The sequence below is a fragment of the Mustela nivalis genome, assembly GCF_964662115.1.
Source record: "Mustela nivalis genome assembly, chromosome: X".
Classification (NCBI taxonomy): Eukaryota; Metazoa; Chordata; class Mammalia; order Carnivora; family Mustelidae; genus Mustela; species Mustela nivalis.
Genome location: NC_139040.1, coordinates 44,659,431 through 44,683,325, shown reverse-complemented (window position 1 = coordinate 44,683,325; position 23,895 = coordinate 44,659,431). Strand labels below are relative to the sequence as shown.

Here is a 23,895-nt window from a genome sequence, read left to right as displayed (position 1 = left end):
AAGCATTCATGTCCTAGAGGCAGAGAAGCCCTCCCAAAATCAATAAAAATAAATCAACACCCCAACATATAATAGTGAAGCTTGAAAACCTTATATCCAAAGAAATTATCCTGAGAGTCGGTAGGGAAAGGAGGTTCTTTACATATAGAGGAAGGTACATCAAAAGAACATCAGACACATCCACAGAAACCTGGCGAGCCAGAAAGGCTGGCAAGCCATATTCAGGATACTAAATGAGAAGAACATGCAGCCAATAATTCTTTATCCAGGTAGGCTTTCATTAAGAATGGATGGAAAGATAAAGATCTTCCAGCACAGACAGAAACTAAAGGTATATATGACCACCAAGCCAGCCCTGCCAGAAATATTAAGGGGGATACTGTAAGTGAGGAGAAACCCCAAGAGTAATATAGACCAGAAAGTAACAGAGACAGTATAGGTAATACAATGGTACTAAATTCATTTCTTTCAATAGTTACTCTGAAAGTAAGTGGGTTGAATGCTCCCATCAAAAGACACAGGGTTTCAGATTGGATAAAAAAGCAGGACCAAACAACATGCTGGCTACAAGAAACTCATTTTGAACCTAAACATGCCTCCAGATTTAAAGTGAGGGGATGGAGAACCATTTACTATGCTAATGTACCTCAAAAATAAAGCTGGGGTAGAAATTCTAATATCAAATAAACTAGATATTAAACAAAAGACTGAGTAAGAGATGTAGAGGGACACTATGTCATACTTAAAGGGTCTTTCCAGCAAGAAGATCTAACAATTATAAATTTCTATGCTCCCAACACCAGAGCGACCAATTATATAAACCAATTAATGACCAAGATAGAGTAACATATTGATAATAATAAAGAGTAAGAGACTTCAACACTCCACTCACAGCAACAGACAGATTATCTAAGCAGATGATCAATAAAGAAACAAGAGCTTTGAAGGATACATTGGACCAGATGGACTTCCTAGATACATGCAAAGAATTCCATCTTAAAGCAACAAAATACACATGAAACTTTCTCTGGAATAGATCACATACTGGGTCATAAATGAGGTCTCAACTGATACCAAAAGACTGAGATTATTCCCTGCTTATTTTCAGACCACAATGTTTTGAAATTGGAACTCAATCACAAGAAGAAATTTGGAAAAAACACAAACTCTTGGAGGTTAAAGAGCATTCTGCTGAAGGAAGAAAGAGTCAATCATGAAATTAAAGAATTCAAACAATTCATGCAAACCAATGAAAATGAAAACACATTGATTCAAAACCTATGGGATACTGAAAAAGTGGTCCTAAGAGGGAAGTACATAGCCATCCAAGCCTTGCTCAGAAAATTAGAAAAATCCCAAATGCACAAGCTAACCATACATCTGAAGGACCTGGAGAAAGAACAACAAATAAAGCCTAAACCAAGAAGGAGAAGAGAATTAAAGATCAGATTGGAAGTCAATAAAATAGAAACCAAAAAACAGTAAACAGATCAATGAAACTAGAAATTTGTTCTTTGAAAGAAATTAATATTGATAAACCACTAGCCAGACTTACCGAAAAGAAAAGAGATAGGACCCAAATTAGTAAAATCATGAATGAAAGGGTAGAGATCACAACCAATACCAAGTAAATACAAATAATACCAAAGAAATAAAGACAATTATTATAACTTATTACCAGCAGTTACATGCCAACAAACTAGGCAATCAGGAAGAAATAGATGCATTCCTGGAAACTTATAAACTACCAAGACTGAAACAGGAAGAAATAGATAATCTGAACAAACCAATAACCCGCAAATAAATTGAAGCAATAATCAAAAACCTCCCCAAAAAACAGGAGTCCAGAGCCAGATGGCTTCCCATGGAAATTCTATGAAACATTTAAAGAAGAAATAATACTTATTCTACTGAAACTGTTTAAAAAAATAGAAATGGAAGGAAAACTTCCAACTTGTTCTATGAGGCCAGCATTTCCCTAATCTTAAAACCAGATATCCCATCAAAAAGGAGAATTACAGACTAATATCCCTGATGAACATGGATGCCAAAATACTCAACAAGATCATAGCCAATAGGATCCAACAGTACATTAAAAGGATTATTCACCATGACCAGGTGGGAATTATTCATGGGATGCCAGGGTGGTTCAACATTCACAAATCAATGTGATGGATTACATTAACAAAAGAAGAGACAAGAAACAAGATCCTCTCTATTGATGCATTAAAAAAAAAAACATTTGACAAAATACAGCAACCTTTCTTGATTAAAACTCTTCAAAGTTTAGGGATAAAAGAAACATACCTCAGTATCATAAAATCTATCTATGAAAAGCCCACAGTCAATATCATTCTAAATGAGGGAAACTGAGAGCTTTTCCCTTTTTCACTTACAAAAGAAATTGAGAAAGACACAAATTGATGGAAAAATAATTCATGTGCATGGATTGGAAGAATAAACACTGTGAAAACGTCTGGAGAAATCTACACTTTCAGTACCATTCTTATAAAAATATCATCCACATTTTTCACAGAGCTGGAACAAACAATCCTAAAATTTTTATGGAAACAGAAAAGCCCCCAAATCACCAGGGGAATGTTGAAAAAGAAAACCAAAGCTGGGGACATCACGATGCCTGACTTAGAGCCATATTACAAAGCTGTGATTATCAAGACAGTGTGATATTGGCACAAAAACACATAGATCAGTGGAACAGAAGAGACTCCAGAAATGGACCCTCAACTCTATGATCAAATAATCTTCGACAAAGCAGGAAAGAATGTCTGAGCTTGTGGTAATTTGTTAGCAGCCACAAAAAATAATATCAGAACCTTTAGAGATCATCTAGTGCAGTGGTTTTCAAACAATCCTCAAAACTACTTTTTTTTCCAGCTCTGCTTCTATTCAAGGTGCCTACTTTTTATCTTATTCATGGCCTTCTGGAAATATTTTTTTTAATTTTTTTAATGACCATGTAGGATTAAATAATACAATCACTGATTTAGTCCAATACACAACTTTATAGATGAAGCAAAAGCAAAAGCCCAGAAAATTTAAAAGATTTTCTATTATTCATTCAGTCAGAGCAGACAAACAAACAAACAAAAACAAAACAAGTTCTAATTCCTAATTAGAATCTCTTGTGTTACACTGCACGAGTACTAGAAAAATAAGCTGGAGACAAACTGTAAAGGAATAAACTGTGTATGTAGAGAGGTCAGAAGAGCCCCTGGCACTTAGGTGCTCATAAATGTTACATGTTATTATAATATGTACTTGCATTTGCATAGAATATTTCTGGAAGAAGACACAAGAAGTCTTGATTTCCTTTAGCTAGGAGGAATGAGACACAGGGGTGGGAGAGAAATTGACTTTTCACCATGTCTTTTTTTAAGAATGTGCATGTACTACTATATATATGTATATATATGTATGCATATATACATATATATATGTATATATATATAAACAGTGAGAAGGATTGGATGGAGATATCTTATCTTGTTTAGTATTAAGGTTCCTTTCTCCTCCATGTGTACATCGAAAACAGAACCTCTAAGAAATTAGTTTTCTGGAATTGGAATTAGAAAGCATAAAACAAAGCTTCATTTCAGTCTAATGTCTATATCCACCAAGTACTTACCCATCTCTATAAAGATTCTTTCAGAGAACATTTTTCTAAGATAATCAGGTTTCCAAGATAAAGATTTTTAAAAAGATTTTATTTATTTATGACAGCTTGAGCAAGGGGAGAGGAGGGAGGAGAGACAAGCAGACACCTTGTTGAGCAGGGAGCATAACACATGGGTTGGGAGAGTGGATCCCAGGACCCTGAGATCATGACCTGAGCCAAAGTCAGATGCTAAACCAACTGAGCCACCCAGGTGCCCCCAAATTAAGATTTTTTTAAATTGTATAAATATTGGTAAATCAAATTTGAAAATCCAACTAGACAAAGTTCATTACCTGGCATTACATATACCATACTCACCAGCATTTGTCACTTTTCTGAGACTGAGTCACAAGATTAGAATTCCTAAATAATCCATTCCTCAGCTCCTCTGTTTCCTATATCCATCCAAAGTAAAAATATCACTCCATTAACCTAGCTGTATTACCCATCTGGAATCCACCTCTGGAGAAATTTCCTAGGGACTAAAGGAACTCACATTCCATCTGTTCTGTTTTTTTGAGTTAAGTAAATTATCCTCAGTTCTTTCCATCCCATGAAACACTGAGGGCATTTTTTATTACCAGTTATAATGTCCCATAAGTAAATTTTTATTTTTCCCTGTCCATTTCAAACAAGTCAAAATCCAAAGTGAATTTTTTCCTTAATCTCCTAGATTGCTGTTGGTCTGTTGCAGTTGGCCTAAGAATGATAGGATGAATCTCTATAATCTCAGAAAACAAGCCCATGTCCTTGTGGACCTAGAACAATTGTCATGTATGATTCCAGCTGAGATGATAATCATAGCCTTGTAGTTCCAGACTGCAAATGAGAAGTGTGGTGACTGCTTCCACACTTGAATACCCACACCACCTCTGTCAAGAATAATGGGGTGTCCTAAGCCTAGAGATGTGGAAATAAGAAATAAAATAAGCTGTAGAGAAGTTCCAGAGATGAACCTGAGGCAAGTCAGTCACTGACCAAATACTTAGATTTGGTGTTACTATAGGAGACTCCAAACCTCACCCTCAGGATCAGTTGAGATACATAAGTCCTGTAGAGGCTGAGAACTGTCCTCAACTGAATGCTTGTTAGCAGACAATATCAACTTACATCTAGTCCCCAGTTTTCATACTGCTTCATGCCACACTCCAGTACAGGAAATGGGGGCTCTTACTATTGCTACATCATTTAAAATGATAGGGAAATTTGAACTGGAAATGGGGTTCTATGCCTTCTCTTGTTCTGTAGCTCAGTGAATTTCTGATTTCCTGAGCCTATATATTCATACTCTAGATAATTCCAGTCCACAAAGAGTTTTCATAGCCCTCAAGGAAATTATTTTCTATTATGGAAAATAATGTCAGCACCTGGTGCCCTGATGTTTCCTCAACCATCAGCATACTGAAGAATTATCAGTCAGTAAAAGGAAAACTGAGGGTCTGCTGCCTTCTCAGATAATTAGAATATAAGAATATAGAATCTAGATTCAGTTGCAGCACAAAAGGAAATGATGTTTTCTTGCAGCTTGGAAGTTTATTAATAAAGGAGGTTGAACCAGTTGGTGTTACTTTCTTGAACCCTTCATCTCTGTGTCCTGGATGTAGTGAGGAAGAGGTCTAGCTGCTCTCCTCGCCACAGGTAATGTCATCCCAGGAACATGCTTAGCCCTCTCTCCTGGGTCCCTGTTGCCATAGCTGGGGTACAGCATTATCAGACAGACTCCATTTCTGTTTCTTGTGCCTGGGCTGGAGAGATGATATTTCTTAGGATTCCAGCATAGTAGGGGCTAAATACCTGTTGATTGTGATGCATCAAATTGAAAAACTTCCAGCCTAGTTCAGCCAGTTCTCCTTCAATGAGACTAAGGCCTCCAGGGAAGTCTCGCAGAGACTCCTGCATGCCACGAACCAAACAACATTTGAGAAACAAACGGATTCGCTGATCTGTGAGCAAGGAAAAGGGGGGAGATCAAAGAGGTTTCAGGAGACATTCACAATGCTCTTGTGCTCTCTGCTCATGAAAGTTAACTAAGATATTCACTGACCTACCCATTCATTTGGATAAACTGTATAAATAAGATTTGTTTGCTTCATTTTGGAGAAGGGGTTGCTATCAAGCTCACAAAACCAATGCATGATCAAAAGATATTCAGCTAGCAAATTTCTGGATGTTTATAAGATTGTGTGGTTTTAAGTGAGCTCCTGGTATGCACTGACCTAACAAGAGGATCTCAGATATTGTACCTGATGTTAAAAGGGCATACATTACAAATAACATGGAGGACATAGGGAGATGGAGAGGAGAAGGGAGTTGAGGGAAATTGGAAGGGGAGATGAACCATGAGAAACTATGAACTCTGAAAAACAATCTAAGGGGTTTGAAGTGGCAGGGGGGTAGGAGGTTGGGGTACCAGGTGGTGGGTATTATAGAGGGCACGGATTGCATGGAGCACTGGGTGTGGTGAAAAAACAATGAATACTATTATGCTGAAAATAAATAAATTTAATTTAAAAAAAAAAAACAAAATAAAAAATAAAATAAAATATGCATACCACTAAACTGGAAAAAAAAAGATTTTTTTCTCCTTGTAGCCTAATCACACTACACTTTTTATTCAATCAAGAATGTATTTGGCAATGCTAGAAAAATAAAAATCCATGAAACTTCCTTTAAGGAAGATTGAAATTAACTTTCTATTTACTCTATAAGAGAAAATAATCAAAAACTTTCATAAGATTATGCTACCAAATAATTTAGAAAAAGTATTACAGAAGTGTTTCAAGGAATTAATTTTTAAAATATGCTATTCTTTTGCATTGTGTTATATTTGTAATCCTTCTTGGTTATATTCTGATGTGATTTCTTTACTCATTCTAAATAAATACTGTATTTCGTAGAAAAAAAACATAAAAACAGGGAGGCAAACCATAAGAGACTCAATGATAGGGAACAAGCTGAGTGTTGCTGAAGGGGAGGTGGGTGAGGGAATGGAGTAAGTGGGTGATGGGCATTATACAGGGCACTTGATGTAATGAGCACTGAGTGTTACATGCAACTGATGAATCACTAAATTCTACCCCTGAAATTAACAATTTTTTAAAAAAGACATGTATGAAATATACCTCAATAAATAAAATATATGTGGGGAAAAAAAGGCATACATTGCAACCAGTGCCCTCACATCCAAATCAGACTGTTAAGATGCAAAAGTTAGAAGAAAGCTCACCAAGTTCACTGCTTCCTTTACAGCATGGAATATGTCCTACAACCTAAGTCAGTACCAGTTCCTTGGAGGGGAGTAGAAGCCCACACAATAACTTTTAAAGCAAATGGTTTTCCATCATAGATCTTGGACTATAGCTAGAAAATGACCAGGGATGACTTGGTAGGGTTGGGCGGACAGTATTTCACACCTGCAAAGTACATATCTTAGCTGCAGGTCCACCTTAAAACCATACATTCACTCTTCAAACTGAAAGAGATCCATTTCAATCCTTTATATTATAGATGAGAAAACTAAAGCCCAAAGACTTTCCCAATAATCATGCTTATCAGTAACTGGCTTCCAAGGTTAAGTCTACCTCCTCATCCTAAACATTCTTGACACCCCTCCCTATCACTACTATGGGACCCTTACCAATGATGTTACGAACACAGTTCTCTTTCTTGGCAATATTCTGGAGTTGGCCTTTAAGAGATGATGTGTTTTCACTGCTCAGGGCAGTAAGGTCCATGTCTTTGAGTCCTTGCTGGATTTCCCAGGACAGTTGTTCACTCACACTTACCATAGTCTCTTGAGGCCTAGATAATGGACATAAAGCAGAATAACCCTGGCATAGGGTCAAAGCCCAGAGAGCCCCTAACAGAAGGTTGGTCCACTCTAAGCCCCCACCACTAGTAGACAGTAGGAACCCATGTACAGATTAAAAACCTTCATTGTTACTCTCAAGGTGACAACAAATTCACAAATATAGCACTATTTTAGATTTCAAAAAGAAACAAGATAAATTGGAAAATGGTTCAGGTCTATGATTGAACCCACTCAGTATACATTAGTTCCTTAAATATTTTTTAAATTAATTTATTTATTTTCAGCATAACAGTATTCATTATTTTTTCTCCACACCCAGTGCTCCATGCAATCCATGAGATTTTCTTGGTGGATTTTCCATAGTTGTGTTTTTCCTATCTCATCAGTTAAATTATAAATAAGTTAAGAGACCTAAACTTCTGATTTCTCTTTTTATTTTGGTTGTGGTACCTTACATGCAGTGATGATAAATCAATATTAATGATCAATTGATAAACTTCTGGATATACATACACAAAACCAGTGTCACCCATTCAAATATGTAATGACTCATTTTTAGAAAACATGATAATGAATGCTGTGTAGTAAACTAGCCTCCACTCTCTCCTCTTGAGAATTTATTTTTCTCTATCCCAAGCCTCAATATGACTTATCAAAAGCACCAACAATAATTGCAGGTGGTTCCCAGGGTCCTTTTTGTGATGACAAATAACCAATAATTACATTATCTGCCTATGTCTCAAAAACCATATATTATTTTCAACTCTAAAAAAAATCTGTCTATGAAGATTACCTGGAGTTAAATTCTTTTGTCAGGGCCTTGGTTATGCATTTCAGTTTATTCACAAATTCAGGTGAGCTGAATAAAACATTACCAGAGAAACTTCTGGCTACTAGCAAGACTGAGGCCAGGATGGTTAACTGGTGCAGCTGGGACTCCATCTCCTGTAGCCGTATTCTATCCATCAGGAGAGTCTTTTGAAAGAGGGAAGACTAGGTCAAGAGAGTAGGGTTCTAGTAGAGACATTAAATACAAAACAAAAAAAGCAATGCTCTAACACACATCCTTACCTCAGGGAAATCATCATTGTCAGGATCCCAGAGAAGAAGATTTAGGTAACCCTGGTATAGCACCATTGTGGGATTGGGGATTTCTGAGTTGTTAGTTGCCCAATTTGGAGGTGAATGATCCAAACTGGAGGAGCTGGGAGAGCCAAGAGAACTTGGAGATGATGTAGTGAGGTCTGTTGCTGCTTTGGTTAGCCATTTCGTGGTGCAATCAAGGAGACCTATGACACAAAAGAGAATATATAAGGGCTAAAATCTATGGTTTTAAGATATACTCTTGGTCAATAAATATTATTTTGTAGGATCTTCTGTCTTAGAGAAATATTTTTCACTACCTCTTACTCAAAAAAAGAAACTTTTATTCACAATATATATTACCTTCCTCCCACAGCAAGAGTAAAAAAGGAAAATGAAATTAAAATGCCACATCTCTACCCAGAAGGATGGACTGTGAACAGAATATGTGGGGAGTAGGGGAAAGGAAGGTTACAGATACTACTTAGATGTTGGTAAAGTTAAAGGATGTGTTAAAATTAGTGTTAATCCTTGTAGCTTGTGGAAGAGTAGGCTTTCTAAACTACTGGGAAGAGGAATGGAATCTGTCAATGTAACCATAGACAGGGAGAGGTGGGGTGAAAGTAAAAGAAAAACATAGGGAAAAAAAGGTAGCAAGATAAGTTAAATAGGAAGGTGCAGGGGACTGCAATAAGCTAGCCACTGGAAAGTAATACCACAGTGCAAAAGCACCTTGCACTTGGGGACCAGTGATAGCTTGGAGACCCGTGGTTGTGAGATGGGAAGGGACTGATAACAGCACTCAAAAAGAACAAGGGGGCTTAAGGAGCAGACATTGGGACCAGGTAGCTCCAGGCACAGACCTAAGCCCACAGCCCAAGGATCCACTGCAGAAGCCACCTGCCAGCTGGTGCAGACTTGAGTCAGCAGTCTCTGGGACTGGCAGCTCCTGCTGCTACCACCAAGAGGACCTGGCTTGGACTGGAGCCCATGGTTCCAGGAATGGCAATGGCTGGGGCACGGGTTGCCTTCACTGGGATCTCTCCCAGTTTTGGTGGCACTGGGGTATAGAGATAAGCTGGGGCCTTCGTTGACCACTGAGAGGGTCGCTATGGGCACATCACCTGTGGGAGGCTGCAGTATTCAATGGCATTTGCAGAGGGGTGTCTGTGTGTTCTGAAGGATTCAGGGAGGAGCAGACTGTGGCTTCCCTCTGAGTCACTGGTCCAGGTTCGGACAGTTTATTTTGCTCTGACCCTCTGAAAAGGCAAAGGTGAGAAAAGCCACCAGAGGACAAAAGCTTCCAGAGAACAAAAGCCTGGAAAACTGTTTTCCATGGAGCCCAGCCCCTTGGTAAGGGGCAGGGCAACTCAGCCAAAGCAGGGTTAACTGAAAAGCAATGTGTCAGCCCCCTCCCCCCAGGAGACAAGCTGAAAGAACAAGAGGACAACAACCACAGGGTCCTCATAAAACTGTAAAGCACCAACACTAAGGGAAAACAGTATATTAACCTCATTGTTTTGCCTCACAGCCTGTCTATTCCTTAAATACAACTTTTCTCTCTTTTTTAATTCTTTCTCATGTTTCATGTTTTTTTAACCTATTTATCCTTTCAACTAGATGTTTAATATAACATATTCCATAGTAACTTTTTAACTTGAACTTTTTCATACATGTACTTTTTTCTTTTTATATATATACAGACATTAGCTTCAATGTACTCCTTTTTCCTACTCTCTCTCTCTCTCTCTATATATATATATATATATATATGCATACACATATACATGCACACATACACATATCAGTTTTAGTTTCCCTGTATCTCTGAGAAGTACAGTTCTCTAACAAAGAGAACAAAATTCACCCAGGAAGAATTGAAATACCCTTCTTGGCCCACATCAGGGATTAAAGCCACCTTCCTGTCAACCCCCATTTTTATTTTGGGTTTCTTTGTTTTGTTTTGTTTTTTGCTTGTTTGTTTTGTCAGTCTTTTTGTTTTTGATTTTGTACTTTATAAAGCTTACTCTTAGGTCTCTTCTTGGCTTTTCTTTTCTTTTTGGTGGTGACTTCCAATTGCTCCAGACCTTCCCAGGGTGCACCTTGCCTGGATTGTGGTTGATATTTTTGGTTGTATACCCCTCAAATACAACTCAACAGAATGACGAGGAGGAGGAACTCCCAACAAAGAAAAGACCCAGAGACAATGGTCTCTCCTACAGATTTAATGGATATGGATCTAAGCAAGATGTCAGAAACAGACTTCAGGGTAGCAGTTATGAAGGCAATAGTCAGTCTGGAGAAAACTATTAATGGCAACATAGATTTGCTAAGGGCAGTAATGAGAGTGGATCTGGCAGAACTTAAAAATGCTATCAATGAGATACAATCTAATCTAGATACTCTAGCAGTCAGGGTAAATGAGGCAGAAGAATGAATTAGTGATCTGGAAGACAAACTGATAGAAAAGAAGCAGGAGGAGGCCTGGAGCAAACAGTTCAAAATCCATGAAAACAGAATTAGAGAAATAAATGACGTCATGAAGCATTCCAATGTTGGAATTATTGGGATCCCTGAGGGTGTGGAGAAAGGGAGAAGACTAGAAGATATATTTGAGCAAATCGTAGCTGAGAACCTCCCTAATCTGGGGAATGAAAGAAGCATTTGTGTCCTAGAGGCAGAGAGAACACACCTAAGATCAAGGAGATAAGATTGACATCCAGGTATGTAATAGTAAAACTCACAAATCTTAGAACCAAGGAAACCATTTTAAGGGCAGTTAGGGGGGAAAGATTCCTTATGTACAGAGGGAGGAATGTCAGAATAATGTCAGACCTGTCTTCAGAGACCTAGTAAACCAGAAAGGCCTGGCAAGACATATCCAGGATACTAAATGAGAAGAATATGGAGCCAAAAATTCTTTATCCAGCAAGGCTGTCATTCAGAATGGATGGAGAGATAAGGAGTTCCCAGGACAAGCAGAGACTGAAATAATATGTGACCACTAAGACAGCCCTGCAAGAAATATTAAGGGGGTTCTATAAAAGGAGAAAGATCCCAATAGTGATATAGAACAGAAATAAACAAATACAATCTATAGAGAAAAGGACTGCACAGGCAACATGATGACAATAAAATCATATCTTTTAATAATCACTCTCAACATGAATGGCCTAAACGTTCCCATAAAATGACACAGGGTTAGAGTTGGATAAAAAGACAGGATCCATCCACATGCTGTCTACAAGAGACTCATTTTGAACCTAAAGATGCACCCAGGCTGAAAGTGAAGGGATGGATAACCATCTTTCATACCAACAGACTTCAAAAGAAAGCTGGAGTAGCGATTCTCATATCAGACAAATTAGATTTTAAGCTAAAGACTAATTAGTGATACAGAAGGACACTACATAGTTCTTAAAGGGTCTACCCAACAAGAAGAACTAAGAATTGGAAATATCTATGCCCCCAACATGAAGCAACCAACTACATAAGCCAGCTGTTAACCAAAATAAAGAGACCAATTGATAAGAACACATTAACAGTAGGAGACCTCAACACTCCACTCTCAGCAATACACAGGTATTCTAAGCAGAAAATAAAAAAAGAAACAAGAGCTTTGAATGACACACTGGACCCAGTGGACCTCATAGATATATACAGAACATTCCAGCCTAAAACAACAGAATACTCATTCTTCTCAAGCATGCATGGAACGTTATTCAGAATAGACTGCATACTGGATCACAAATCAGGGCTCGTCCAATACCAAAAGGTTGAGATTATTCCCTGCATATTCTCAGACTGCAATGTTTTGAAACTGGAACTCAACCACAAGAAGAAGTTTGGAAGGAATTCAAATACTTGGAATCTCAAGAACCATCGTGCTGAAGAATTTTGGGTCAACCAGGAAATCAAAGGCAAACTTAAACAATTCATGGAAACCAATGAGAACAAAGACACATCAATCCAATATATATGGTATATGGCAAAGGCGGTCCTAAGGGGGAAATACATAGCCATTGAAGCTTCATTCAAGAAAACAGAAAAATCCTGGAACACTGGAAAGAAATTTAAAAAAAAAAAAAGAAAAATCCCAAATGCATAAACTATCTTTACATCTTAAATATCTGGAGAATCAACAACAAATTAAACCTAATCCACAGACAAGAATGGAAATAATTAAGGTTAAAGCAGAGATCAATGAATTAGAAACCAGAAATAACAGTAGGACTCATTAATGGAACTAGAACCTTGTTCTTTGAAAGAATTAATAAGATCAATAAACCACTGGCCAGGCTTATCCAAAAGAAAAGAGAAAGGACCCAAATTAATAAAATTATCAATGAAAAGGGAGAGATCACAACTAATATGAAGGAAATAAGTACAATTATCAGAAATTATTATCAATAGCTATACGACAATAAATTAACCAACCTGGAAGAAATTGATGCATTCTGAGAAACTTATAAACTATGAAGACTGAAATGGGAAAAAATGGAAAACCTGAATAGATCAATAACTAGTGATGATATTGAAGCAGTGATCAAACACCTCCCAAAAAACAAGAGTCCAGGGCCTGTTGGAGTCCCTGAAGAACTCTACCAAACATTAAAAAAAAAAAAAAATAATACCTCTTCTCCTGAAGCTGTTTCAAAAAATGGAAATGGAAGGAAAACTTCCAGACTCTTTCTATGAGGCCAGCTTTACGTCCATCCCCAAATCAGGCAAAGACCCTATCAAAGAGGAGAATTTCAGAACAATATCCCTGATGAATATGGATGCCAAGATTCTCAACAAGATCCTAGCTAATAGGATCCAACAGCACACTAAAAGGATTATCCACCACAACCAGGTGGCATTTATCCCTGGGATGCAAGGATGGTTTGACATTGGCAAAACAATCAATGTGATAGAACACATAAGTAAGAGAAGAGAGAAGAACCACATGGTCCTCTCAATTGTTGCAGACAAAGCATTTGACAAAATGCAGCATCTTTTTGTAATTAAGCTCTTCAGGGTATAGGGATAGAGACAACATTCCCCAACTTCATAAAATCCATCTATGGAAAACCAACAGTGAATATCAATCTCAGTGGGGAAAAGCTGTGAGCCTTTCCATTGGGATTAGGAACACAACAGGTATGCCCACTTTCATCACTATTATTCAACATAGTACTAGAAGTCCTAGCAACAACAATCAGACAAGAGAAAGAAATAAAATGTATTCAAATTGGCAAAGAAGAAGTCAAACTCTCTCTCTTTGCAGATGACATGATACTTTATGTGGAAAACCCAAAAGGCTCCATCCCCAAATTACTAGAACTCATACAGCAACTCAGTAATGTGGGAGGATACATAATAAATGCACAGAAGTCAATTGCTTTCTTATACACAAACAATGTACCTATAGAAAGGGAAATTAGAGAATCTATTCAATTTACAATAGCTCCAAGACCCATAAGATACCTTAGAATAAACCCAACCAAAGAGATAAAGAATCTATACTCAAGGAACTACAAAACACTCATGAAAGAAATTGAAGAAGACACAAAAGATGGAAAAACATTTCATGCTCATGGATTGGAAGGATAAATATTGTTAAAATGTTTATGCTGCCCAGAGCAATCTGTACTTTAAATGCCATCCCAATCAAAGTATCATTGACATTTTTCAAAGTGCTGGAACAAATAATCCTAAAAGTTATATGGAACTGGAAAAGACCCCAATCACTAAGGAAATGTTGGAAATGAAAAAAAAAAAAAAAACAGGAGGTATTACATTGCCTGATTTCAAGCTATATTACAAAGCTGTGATCACCAAGACAGTGTGGTACTGGCACAAAAACTGACACATAGACCAGTGGAACAGAATGGAGAGCTCAGATATGGACCCTCAACTCTATGGTCAAACAATCTTTGACAAAGCAGGAAAAAAAATACCCAATGGAAAAAAGACAGTTTCTTGCATAAATGGTGCTGGGAAAATAGGACAACTATATACAGTAGAATGAAACTCGACCATTCCCTTATACTGTATACAAAGATAAACTCAAAATGGCTAAAAAACTGCAGTGTGAAACAGGAATCCTTCAAAATCCTAGAGGAGAACATAGACAGGAACCTCTTCAACACCAGCCACAGAAACTTCTTTCAAGACAGGTCTCCAGAGGCAAAGGAAACAAAAGTGAAAATAAACGTTTGGGGCTTTATCAAGATGAAAAGCTTCTGCACAACAAAGGAAACAGTCAACAAAACAAAGAGGCAACCAGCAGAATGGGAGAAAATATTTGCAAGTGATACTACAGACAAAGGGCTGATATCCAAGATCTATAAAGAACTTCTCAAATTCAACACCCAAAAAACAAATAATCAATTCAAAAAATGGAAAGAAGACTTGAGCAGACATTTCTGCAAAGAAGACATAGAAATATCTAACAGACACATGAAAAAGTGTTCATCATCATTAGCCATTAGGGAAATTCAAATCAAAACAACACTAAGATACTACCTTACACCAGTTAGAATGACAAAAATTAACAAGGCAAGAAAAAACAAATGTTGGAGATGTTGTAGAGAAAGGGGAACACTCTTACACTGTTGGTGGGAATGCAAGTTGATACAGACACCTCAGAAAACAGGGTGGAGGTTCCTCAAAAAGTTTACATTAGAGCTACCCTATGACCCAGCAATTGCACTACTGGGCATTTACCCCAAAGATACACATGCAGTGGAAATAAGGGCCACATGCACCCCAGTGTTCATAGCAGCAATGTCCACAATAGCCAAACTGTGGAAAGAGCTGAGATGTGCTTCAACAGACAAATGGATAAAGGAAAGGCCCATATACACATGGAATATTACTCAGCCATCAGAAAGGATGAATACCCAACTTTTGCATCAACATGGACGGAACTGGAGGCGATTATGCTAAGTGAAATAAGTCAAGCAGGGAAAGTCAATTATCATATGATTTCACTTATTTGTGGAACATAAGGAATAGCATGGTGGACATTAGGAGAAGGAAGGGAAAAATGATGAGGGGGTGAATCAGAGGGGGAGATGAGCCATGAAAGACTATAGACTCCAGGAAACAAACTGATGGTTTTAAAGGGTATGGGAGGATTGTTTAGCCTGGTTATGGGTATTAAGGATGGCACATATTGTATGGAGCACTGGGTGTTATACACAAACCATGAATCATGGAACACTACATCAAAAACTAATGGTACATATGTAGTGAAATGGTACATAAGTAGTGAAAAAAAAAACTAATGGTACATATGTATGGCCTTCTGTATCCCAATGTTTATAGCAGCAATGGCCACGGTTGCCAAACTATGGAAAGAACCAAGATGCCCTTCAACGGACGAATGGATAAGGAAGATGTGGTCCATATACACTATGGAGTAGTGTGCCTCCATCAGAAAGGATGAATACCCAGCTTTTGTAGCAACATGGACAGGATTGGAAGAGATTATGCTGAGTGAAATAAGTCAAGCAGAGAAAGTCAATGATCATATGGTTTCACTTATTTGTGGAGCATAACAAATAGCATGGAGGACAAGGAGAGATGGAGAGGAGAAGGGAGTTGAGGGAAATTGGAAGGGGAGGTAAACCATGAGATACTATGGTCTCTGAAAAACAATCTGAGGGTTTTGAAGGGGCGGGGGGTGGGAGGTTGGGGCATCCAGGTGGTGGGTATTGGAGAGGGCACGGATTTGCATGTGGTGCAAAAATTATGAATACTGTCACATTGAAAAAATAAAAAATTTAAAAAAAAACTAATAATATACTGTATGGTGACTAGCATAACATAATAAAGGAAAATTTAAAAATATATTTTATCATTGTAAGAAGGCAAACCCAAGGTGAAATCTCCCTCTACCACACTTAAATTTTAAACATACCAGGCTGCTTATCAAGGAGTTCCTGAAATTTAGCTTGTTCATACTGGACAGAATGTTCCTGCAGGTAGGGTCGAAGGCTCTGGATAGTATAGTTCACCATGTCCATTTTCATCAGGCCCAGAACATGGAAGATACCCCTGTCATAAGGAGAAATAAAATATTTACACTATGAAAGGAAATCTATTGTGGAGAGATAGAACTCAAGCAAGATTTCCTAAAATCCCAGCATTTTATAATTAAAATGGACCTTAAAAACAATAATCCAACTTCAATTTACAAATAAGAACACTGTGGTTAGGGGACAATGGCCACAGAGTGCATTGTTGTCAGGGATAAGGACAAATATGTCTTCTGTCCTTTTAGTTAGCAGTGTAGAACTCTTTCCAATATTGCCACTATCTTCTCAGAATGAGTATTCAGTGGAAGGAAAATGACCAAAGTCCTAACAACCAACTGTAAGGAGTTGGAATGATGATAATTAAATTTCTATCTAATTGGACATACTATTTACCTTTCTGGGTCTTGATTCTCCCAGCTGTGAAACAAAGATAATCTTCATTGATGTCCCCTCATGGGCTTTAAGTTAAGATACATAAGAAAACATTTGGGAAAAGGCTATTTGAAATCTCTGGAAGAAAGAACTCTCTCTTAGCATCACTTCTTAAAAATGGTACAAATGATATAAAGATCACCAAAAAGGCCTTGAGAGTCTGTCCTTGGAAAATAAAAGCCAATAGTCTAGGGAGCAAAATAAAAGGTATTAGTCAGGGGTGCCTGGGTGGCTCAGTGGGTTAAGCCTCTGCCTTTGGCTCAGGTCATGATCTCAGGGTCCTAGGATCGAGTTCCGCATCGGGCTCTCTGCTCAGCAGGGAGCCTGATTCTCCCTCTCTCTGCCTGCCTCCCTGCCTACTTGTGATCTCTCTGTGTCAAATAAATAAAATCTTTAAAAAAAGGTATTAGTCAGTTCTTCAGTATAGAAAAGCTAAACAAGGCAGGAGCTATAACACAGTATCAGGGAGGGAGCTTTCTGACATAGTTGTTTAAGGCAGATTTCCGGGACAGTATATTTTGTTTCTCACTTTAGTAACTGCACAGGATCTGTCATGCTTTCTAGTTTCTGCACAGCTTCATCGCGGACTGGTGCACATAGGAGGGTCATCAAATTGAGAATGTAGTTAGAGAGATGAGGGACATCCAGGGCCCCATGTTCTGCTTCCTGCTTAAGGAGATCCATGTCCAGAGCATCTTCAATCTCATTTCTTAAGCGGTTCTGGTGTGGTAATAGCAGTGATAACAAGATCTGTCCATAGAAGAAAATCAATGGAGCCAAATTGTTTAGAAAGCTAATAACTCTCCAATAAAAAACCTTCTTGAAACAAAGACATCCTAGTCTATGTCTTTTGGAAGTCTTGAAAATAGGTCTCTAAATTTCTTACAGGAAAATATTATTTCTTTCTGGGGCACCTGGGTGGCTCAGTGAGTTGGGCCTCTGCCTTTGGCTCAAGTCATGATCTCAGGGTCCTGGGATTCAGTTCCACATCAGGCTCTTTGCTCAGCGGGGAGCCTGCTTCCCTCTCCCTCTCTCTGCCTGCCTCTCTGCCGGCTTGTGATCTCTCTGTCAAATAAATAAATAAAATCTTTTTAAAAAAGACTACTATCTCTTTCTGTTTGGGGGCCAATTATAGTTCAAGGCTTCACTGGTATCAGTAATAACAACAGTGCTATATAATATTCTGATCATAAGGATATTAAAATATGAATAAAAATAAGTGTGATAAAAGTAAGTGCAGGATATAAAATATATAAAATACACACCACCACAAGGTGATTGAAGCAATCTTAATAAGGAATAAAGACATTTTTAGATTATTTTTACTTCAAAGATCAAAGATTAAAATAAGTAAAGGAACCATTAAAGGTCACTGGAAATAGCCTTTTGACTCAAAACTATAAGCCTTTTGGCTCAAAAGCCCTTGTGGGCAAGGGATCCTTTACTCACTTATGTGCTTCTTAAAAACAAAACATAGTAAGTGATTAGTGAAAATCTTTTTAACTGAATGACATACTGTGCCATTATAGCAACATACCACCTTTTGAGCTTCATATCATGCAAAGAAAAAAAGCTTCTCTAGATGGTCTAAGTAATGGACCATGTTCAGGGAGGCGTTAAACAACTTAAGATATTGGTAATCATCAACAATCCAAAGATTTGGTATGTTCAGGAACTTAACATCCACAAATGAGAGGGTTGTTACTCACCTCCTTAACTTCTTTTAAAAGTTCAAGAGCACAGGTGAAGTCAGGGGGAGTACTCTGTAGTTGCTTCTTCAGATGGTCCCAAAAAGCATTGTACATTGTCTCCATGAACCTGCCTTCCAAACTGTAAAAAACATTTAAATGAGCAAATTGCTCTTTACCCAGAGAACTGATCATAATCAGGATAATAATTTCTTAAATCCCAAATAGCATTTAGTATCATGAAAGATCACTGAATTGCCAAGCCAAGAACTATAGTTAGCTCTTGAATGAATAAACTAAATTTAGTGTCAAATGCAAAGATGTTAGCCAAATCCTCTCAGGAGGGTATCTCAAGGTTCCAGAGAAGCTCTCATCCTGCAGTAGGAAGAACCATGAACTAGGTAGGGAGTTAAGCCCTTGAGTTCTAGCCCTGCTTTTGCATCGAACATAAGTGTGTGCCTTAGTTTCTTTTTTCCCAGACAAAAAAAGAATTTATATTATACACTCCCATATACAAAACCTCAAAACAAGCAAAATAATCTGTGGTGTTAATAATCAGAATACTGGTTACCTTTGGGGAGAATGGTTAACTTTCATTGGTAAAGTGCTGTGTGCCTTAGTTTCTATATCCATAGACTTATAGGTTCAACTAGATGTTCTTTTTCTTTCCATTTTGAAATCTAAGAAAAAAAATTCCTCCTTGATTACCCCTTATCATCTCCATTCAAACCTGTTCCTTGTTTGGAACCAGAAAGCTTAATCCTTTTCCCTCAAAAAATACAAAAATGTACATGATCTTGTTAAAACTTTTACAAACAATTACAAAGATAAATGTCAAAAAAAGTCAAAGTTCATCTCCCAACACACCAATCCCATTTGTGAGATAATACATACATAATTGCTGTGTACTGGAGTCCTTCTAACTGCTTTCTCCTGAAACATTTTATCTACTTGGTGACCAAATTCCAGAGATTTTGCTTCCAAAATACCTCTATCTATTGTCATTTCCTACCTGAACTATTGCAGTAGCCTGTTAAATGGTCTTCCTTCCCCAACAAAGTCTTATGCAATGCCACATATTCTTGCTAAAATCAATTATTTTTCTAAGATATACATCTGGTTATGTTGGCATGCTCATTTGAAGTCCTCTCTGGGCTCCCTATCACCAGCAGGATGCATGGTCTCTAAGACCCTTTAGGATCTTCTTCTGTCACTTCTACCTTATTGCCTTCCTTCTTCTAACACACTGCTCCAACAATAACAACCTACTTAAAATGAATATATAATGTCTTTCACTATTCTATGCCTGTGACATGACAGTTCCAGTTCTGGGAGAATCCTTCCTCACCTATCCCCCCACACACACCCCGGACCACCTGAAAATCACCCATACATACTCCAAAACTAAAGTGTTACCTTATGAGGAAAGTCTTTCTTGACACTTCTTGGGCAGCTGAACACAAACACAGAATTCCATATACTAGATGCCAGAGAACTTATCATTGCACAGTAGCTATCTACTGTTTGACTATCTCTGATACAGAAGCCTCTTGTGGTAAAGCTAGCATCCTAGTCAACTGTATGTTCCCAGCATTAAGGATTGTTCTTTTCACCTAGTTGGTACTCAGTTTGTTGTACAAATATCTGACAATAAAATTTTCCTTAGAATCTATAACTATAATTAGTGTTATTTTATAAGACCAAAGGTAAAACCAATAGTCAATATCTATATATGAAATAGATAAACCCATATTCTATTTCAACTTTGTTTTTGTTATACTTTTTGCATTGTTACACTAGAATAAGGCTGTTAATAACAGAACAATTAAAAATCAAGCTCTGAATAGTATTATTCCTTCTGCTTCATTTACCCACCCCTTATCACCACCACAACCCCCAGCCACTTTAACAGATCTTCACTCTCCTAGTTTCACTTTCTCTGCACCCTAGCCAGCAGGAAAAAAATTAACTCGAGTTTCAGATATGGTAAAGGTGAGGAATATGCTAGGATATTGGTCTTTTGATGGAAACCTCTTTTGGAAAAGCTGTGCCTAGCATGAGTACCTATTAACAACAGGTAAGGGAAAACTAAGAAATGTGAAGATCAAAAGAAACACAGAGCAAAGTGTTTTAGAAATAGAACCCCTAAAGTGGGAAATTAGAAATGCTATACAATTAGGGCACAACAAATTAATTTACCCATTTAACTATTAACAAGCTATTAGAAGTATTTAATTCAGGGGTGCCTGGGTGGCTCAGTGGGTTAGGGCTTCTGCCTTCGGCTTGGTCATGATCTCAGGGTCCTGGGATTGGCCCCACATTGGGCTCTCTGCTCAGCGGGTAGCCTGCTTCCCCACCCCCTCTCTCTATGCCTACCTCTCTGTCTACTTGTGAGCTCTGTCTGTCAAATAAATAAAATATTTTAAAAAAGAAGTATTTAATTCATAAAATTTTATTTATGTCTTGCAACATGAATGTAATTAATAAGAACCAGAATAAAGCCTGATTTTAGACAGGCATTCTTTTTTTTTTTTTTTTTTTTTTTTAGACAGGCATTCTTTATCAATGTAGTTCTGATCTTAATTCCCAGAATTTTTATTAAGCTACTTATAAGGCAGAAATGTTCTCTGAAATTTTTTCTCATGAAGAGTTGGCAATACCACTATTAGAAAGGTACTCTTTTCACCAGTACCTCTTTGATCTGCAGACAAAAGAATAACTTTCGTGAGCTATTTCTTCCAAGGCTGTCTAAAAAGATCGAAATTAACTCTGTATTTCATTATTAACTGGGATACCAAAATAAACATTCTGACAACATCATCTTTGGTTTAATTCCTGTTTAAATATATTTTTTTCTGCTTTGACATAAAACTAAGAATTACACTGGTAATTATACTCCTCTGTTTTATTTGTTGGTACCATTTAAGACATAGTCAAAATTAACTGTATTAATAAAAACACTTCAATCCTGATCAAGAGTCATTTGTGTTATATACTTATCACAGGAGGAGTAAAATAAAAAAAAAAAATAGAAGAGTCCATACCTGTTGGGAGGTAAAATACTCTCTTCCATACAGAAATCTTGGTTTACCATTATTTCATGAGCAATGCTAAGTTTAGAAACTTCATTAACTGTCTCTATCAGATCTGTGACAGAAAGTACTTCAGGTCTGCTCTCTGGAAAGAGTACAGCAGTCATTAACAGAGATCCATTACAAGTAAAATTTCTATTTTTTATAGATTCTCTCAGTGAAGTAAGGCCCCCAAGTTTAGATCCATAGAGCAGATCTTACATAGATTCACTCAATCATTCTAGTATTTGAGGTTTTCTGAACTTTTGCCTTTCAATAACATTGGAATTCTCAGAGAAGTCAAGCATGAACAAGTTTATGAAAAGCAAAAAGTGAAACTGATTTCAGAACCCTTTGCTTGAAATGTTAAAATAGTAAGTAAAAAACAGCAAAGAAACACTGGTAAATTATGGTTTATAAAATAAGTAATTGTCTAGGGGCACCAGGGTGGTTTAGTCAGTTAAGCATCTGACTCTTGATCTCAGCTTAGGTCTTGATCTCAGGGGTGTGAGTTCAAGCCCTATATTGGGCCCCATACTGGGCATGGAACCTAGATAAAATAAATAAATACACAATTTTCTAAAAGTTGCACTAAAAGAAATTTTCAAAAAAATAAATAAATAAAGTGGGGAGACAAGATGGCTGGGAAGTAGGAGGAGGCGCCATCTCAACCTGTACCCTAAAGTGAGCTGATTACCTACCAAAGAACTCCGATCACCCATGAAATCAGGCTGAGATCAGAATTATACATATCTGGATCTCTACAGGGGCAGAAGACGCAAGTGGGCAGGTAAAGCGGAGTGGGAATGTTGGACTGATATCCGAAGATAACCAAAATGGGGAGGAAGCCACCAGAGGTGACCGATTGGAAAGTAATACCCCAATCCGAGAGTGCCCTGCTTCTGGGAACCAGCATTAACTTGGAAACTGGCTGAAAGTACTCAAAAAGAGCAAAGGATTGTGGGGGAAAATTGTGCAAATTGGGGCAGCTAGCGACAGGGGCTTAAGTCCCCGGACCCAGGACAGCCTCCCCTGGCACTGAGCCAGAGAGTGCAGCAGATAAACAAAGTCTTGGTCCCGGAGCCACCAGCGCACCCAAGAACAAGTGGGGTCTGGCTCCCATGAAGGGCTGAGACCCTTGCCAGCCTGCAGAATGCAGCACTGTACTATCAGAGCCTGAGATGCACACACCCCACACTCTTCCCTGAGAGAGGTGTGTGAAGCCCAGACCAGTGCTCTTAAACCCGCGCCATACTATCAGAGCCTGAGACATGCATGCCCCACAATCTACCTTAAGAGAGGTGCGCCTAAGCCTGGGGGTCTTAGACCCAAAAAGACCAGGCACTCCCAGCCTGGGCCAGGGGAAAAATCTCAGTGTGTGATTGCTGTTTGGAACCTCTCTGGTGGTCTGGAGCTGCCCAGACAGCCGCCACTGCGGGGGTTTTGGGTAAAAGCAAGAGATCCTGTGTCCCCAGGGACTGCGACTCAGAACCTGCTCTGTCAGCATTCAAGGGGGAATTTATATGGGCTCTGCAGCACCCACAGGGGAGCAGAATGAGGCTTCTCTCTGAGAGGGAAGTTAGGGTGCAGTTTGCTTTCCTCTAAACCTCGAAAAACTATCAAAAGCTGTCAAGGTGAGAGAAAACAAATGAACATAAAAACCTCCAGACAGCAAAGGCCTGAAAAAACTGGTTTCCTCAGAGCCCACCCCCTCGGGGGTGAGAGGACTTAACTCCAGAAATATCATTGACTGAAAACCCACGTGGCAGGCCCCTCCCCCAGAAAATCAAACAGGAAAGAAAAAAAATAAAAGATGAAAAGAGAACAAGCACCCCTACTTCATAGATACAACTTTTATTTTTAACTCATTCCCAATATTCTGGTTCATTTTTTTATATAGATAATTTTTTAACCTATTAACCATCACAGTGAGATGTCCAGTACATCAAATTCCATAATAACCTTCTAACCTGAAATTTTTTATACATACACCTGTGTTCTTCTTTTCCTTCTCTATTTTTAAATTTTTTTAAAATTTTAGTTTAGTTTAGTCTAGTTTATTCCTTTTTATTTTTATTTTCTAATATTCATATGGACGTAAACTTCA

General features: G+C 38.0%; 1 protein-coding gene across 2 annotated transcripts in view; it reads right to left on the bottom strand.

Annotated features, from left to right (window-relative positions):
- Positions 1–5,194: 5,194 nt before the first annotated feature.
- LOC309856828 (T-complex protein 11-like X-linked protein 2) overlaps positions 5,195–23,895 on the bottom strand; it is a 78,312-nt gene continuing 59,611 nt past the window's right edge. Inside the window, exons 2-9 of one of the 2 annotated variants that reach the window (XM_082718463.1) lie at positions 21,762–21,894; positions 18,739–18,859; positions 17,559–17,779; positions 16,480–16,616; positions 8,559–8,776; positions 8,281–8,480; positions 7,314–7,477; positions 5,195–5,619 (exon numbers count right to left, since the gene is read on the bottom strand). In XM_082718463.1, the coding sequence (XP_082574589.1) occupies positions 5,387–5,619; positions 7,314–7,477; positions 8,281–8,480; positions 8,559–8,776; positions 16,480–16,616; positions 17,559–17,779; positions 18,739–18,859; positions 21,762–21,811 (1,344 nt within the window). In that variant the 5' untranslated portion in view covers positions 21,812–21,894 and the 3' untranslated portion in view covers positions 5,195–5,386. Of the gene's footprint in view, positions 5,620–7,313; positions 7,478–8,280; positions 8,481–8,558; positions 8,777–16,479; positions 16,617–17,558; positions 17,780–18,738; positions 18,860–21,761; positions 21,897–23,895 lie in introns of those variants that run through there. The other variant, XM_082718462.1, reaches the window with a different exon arrangement.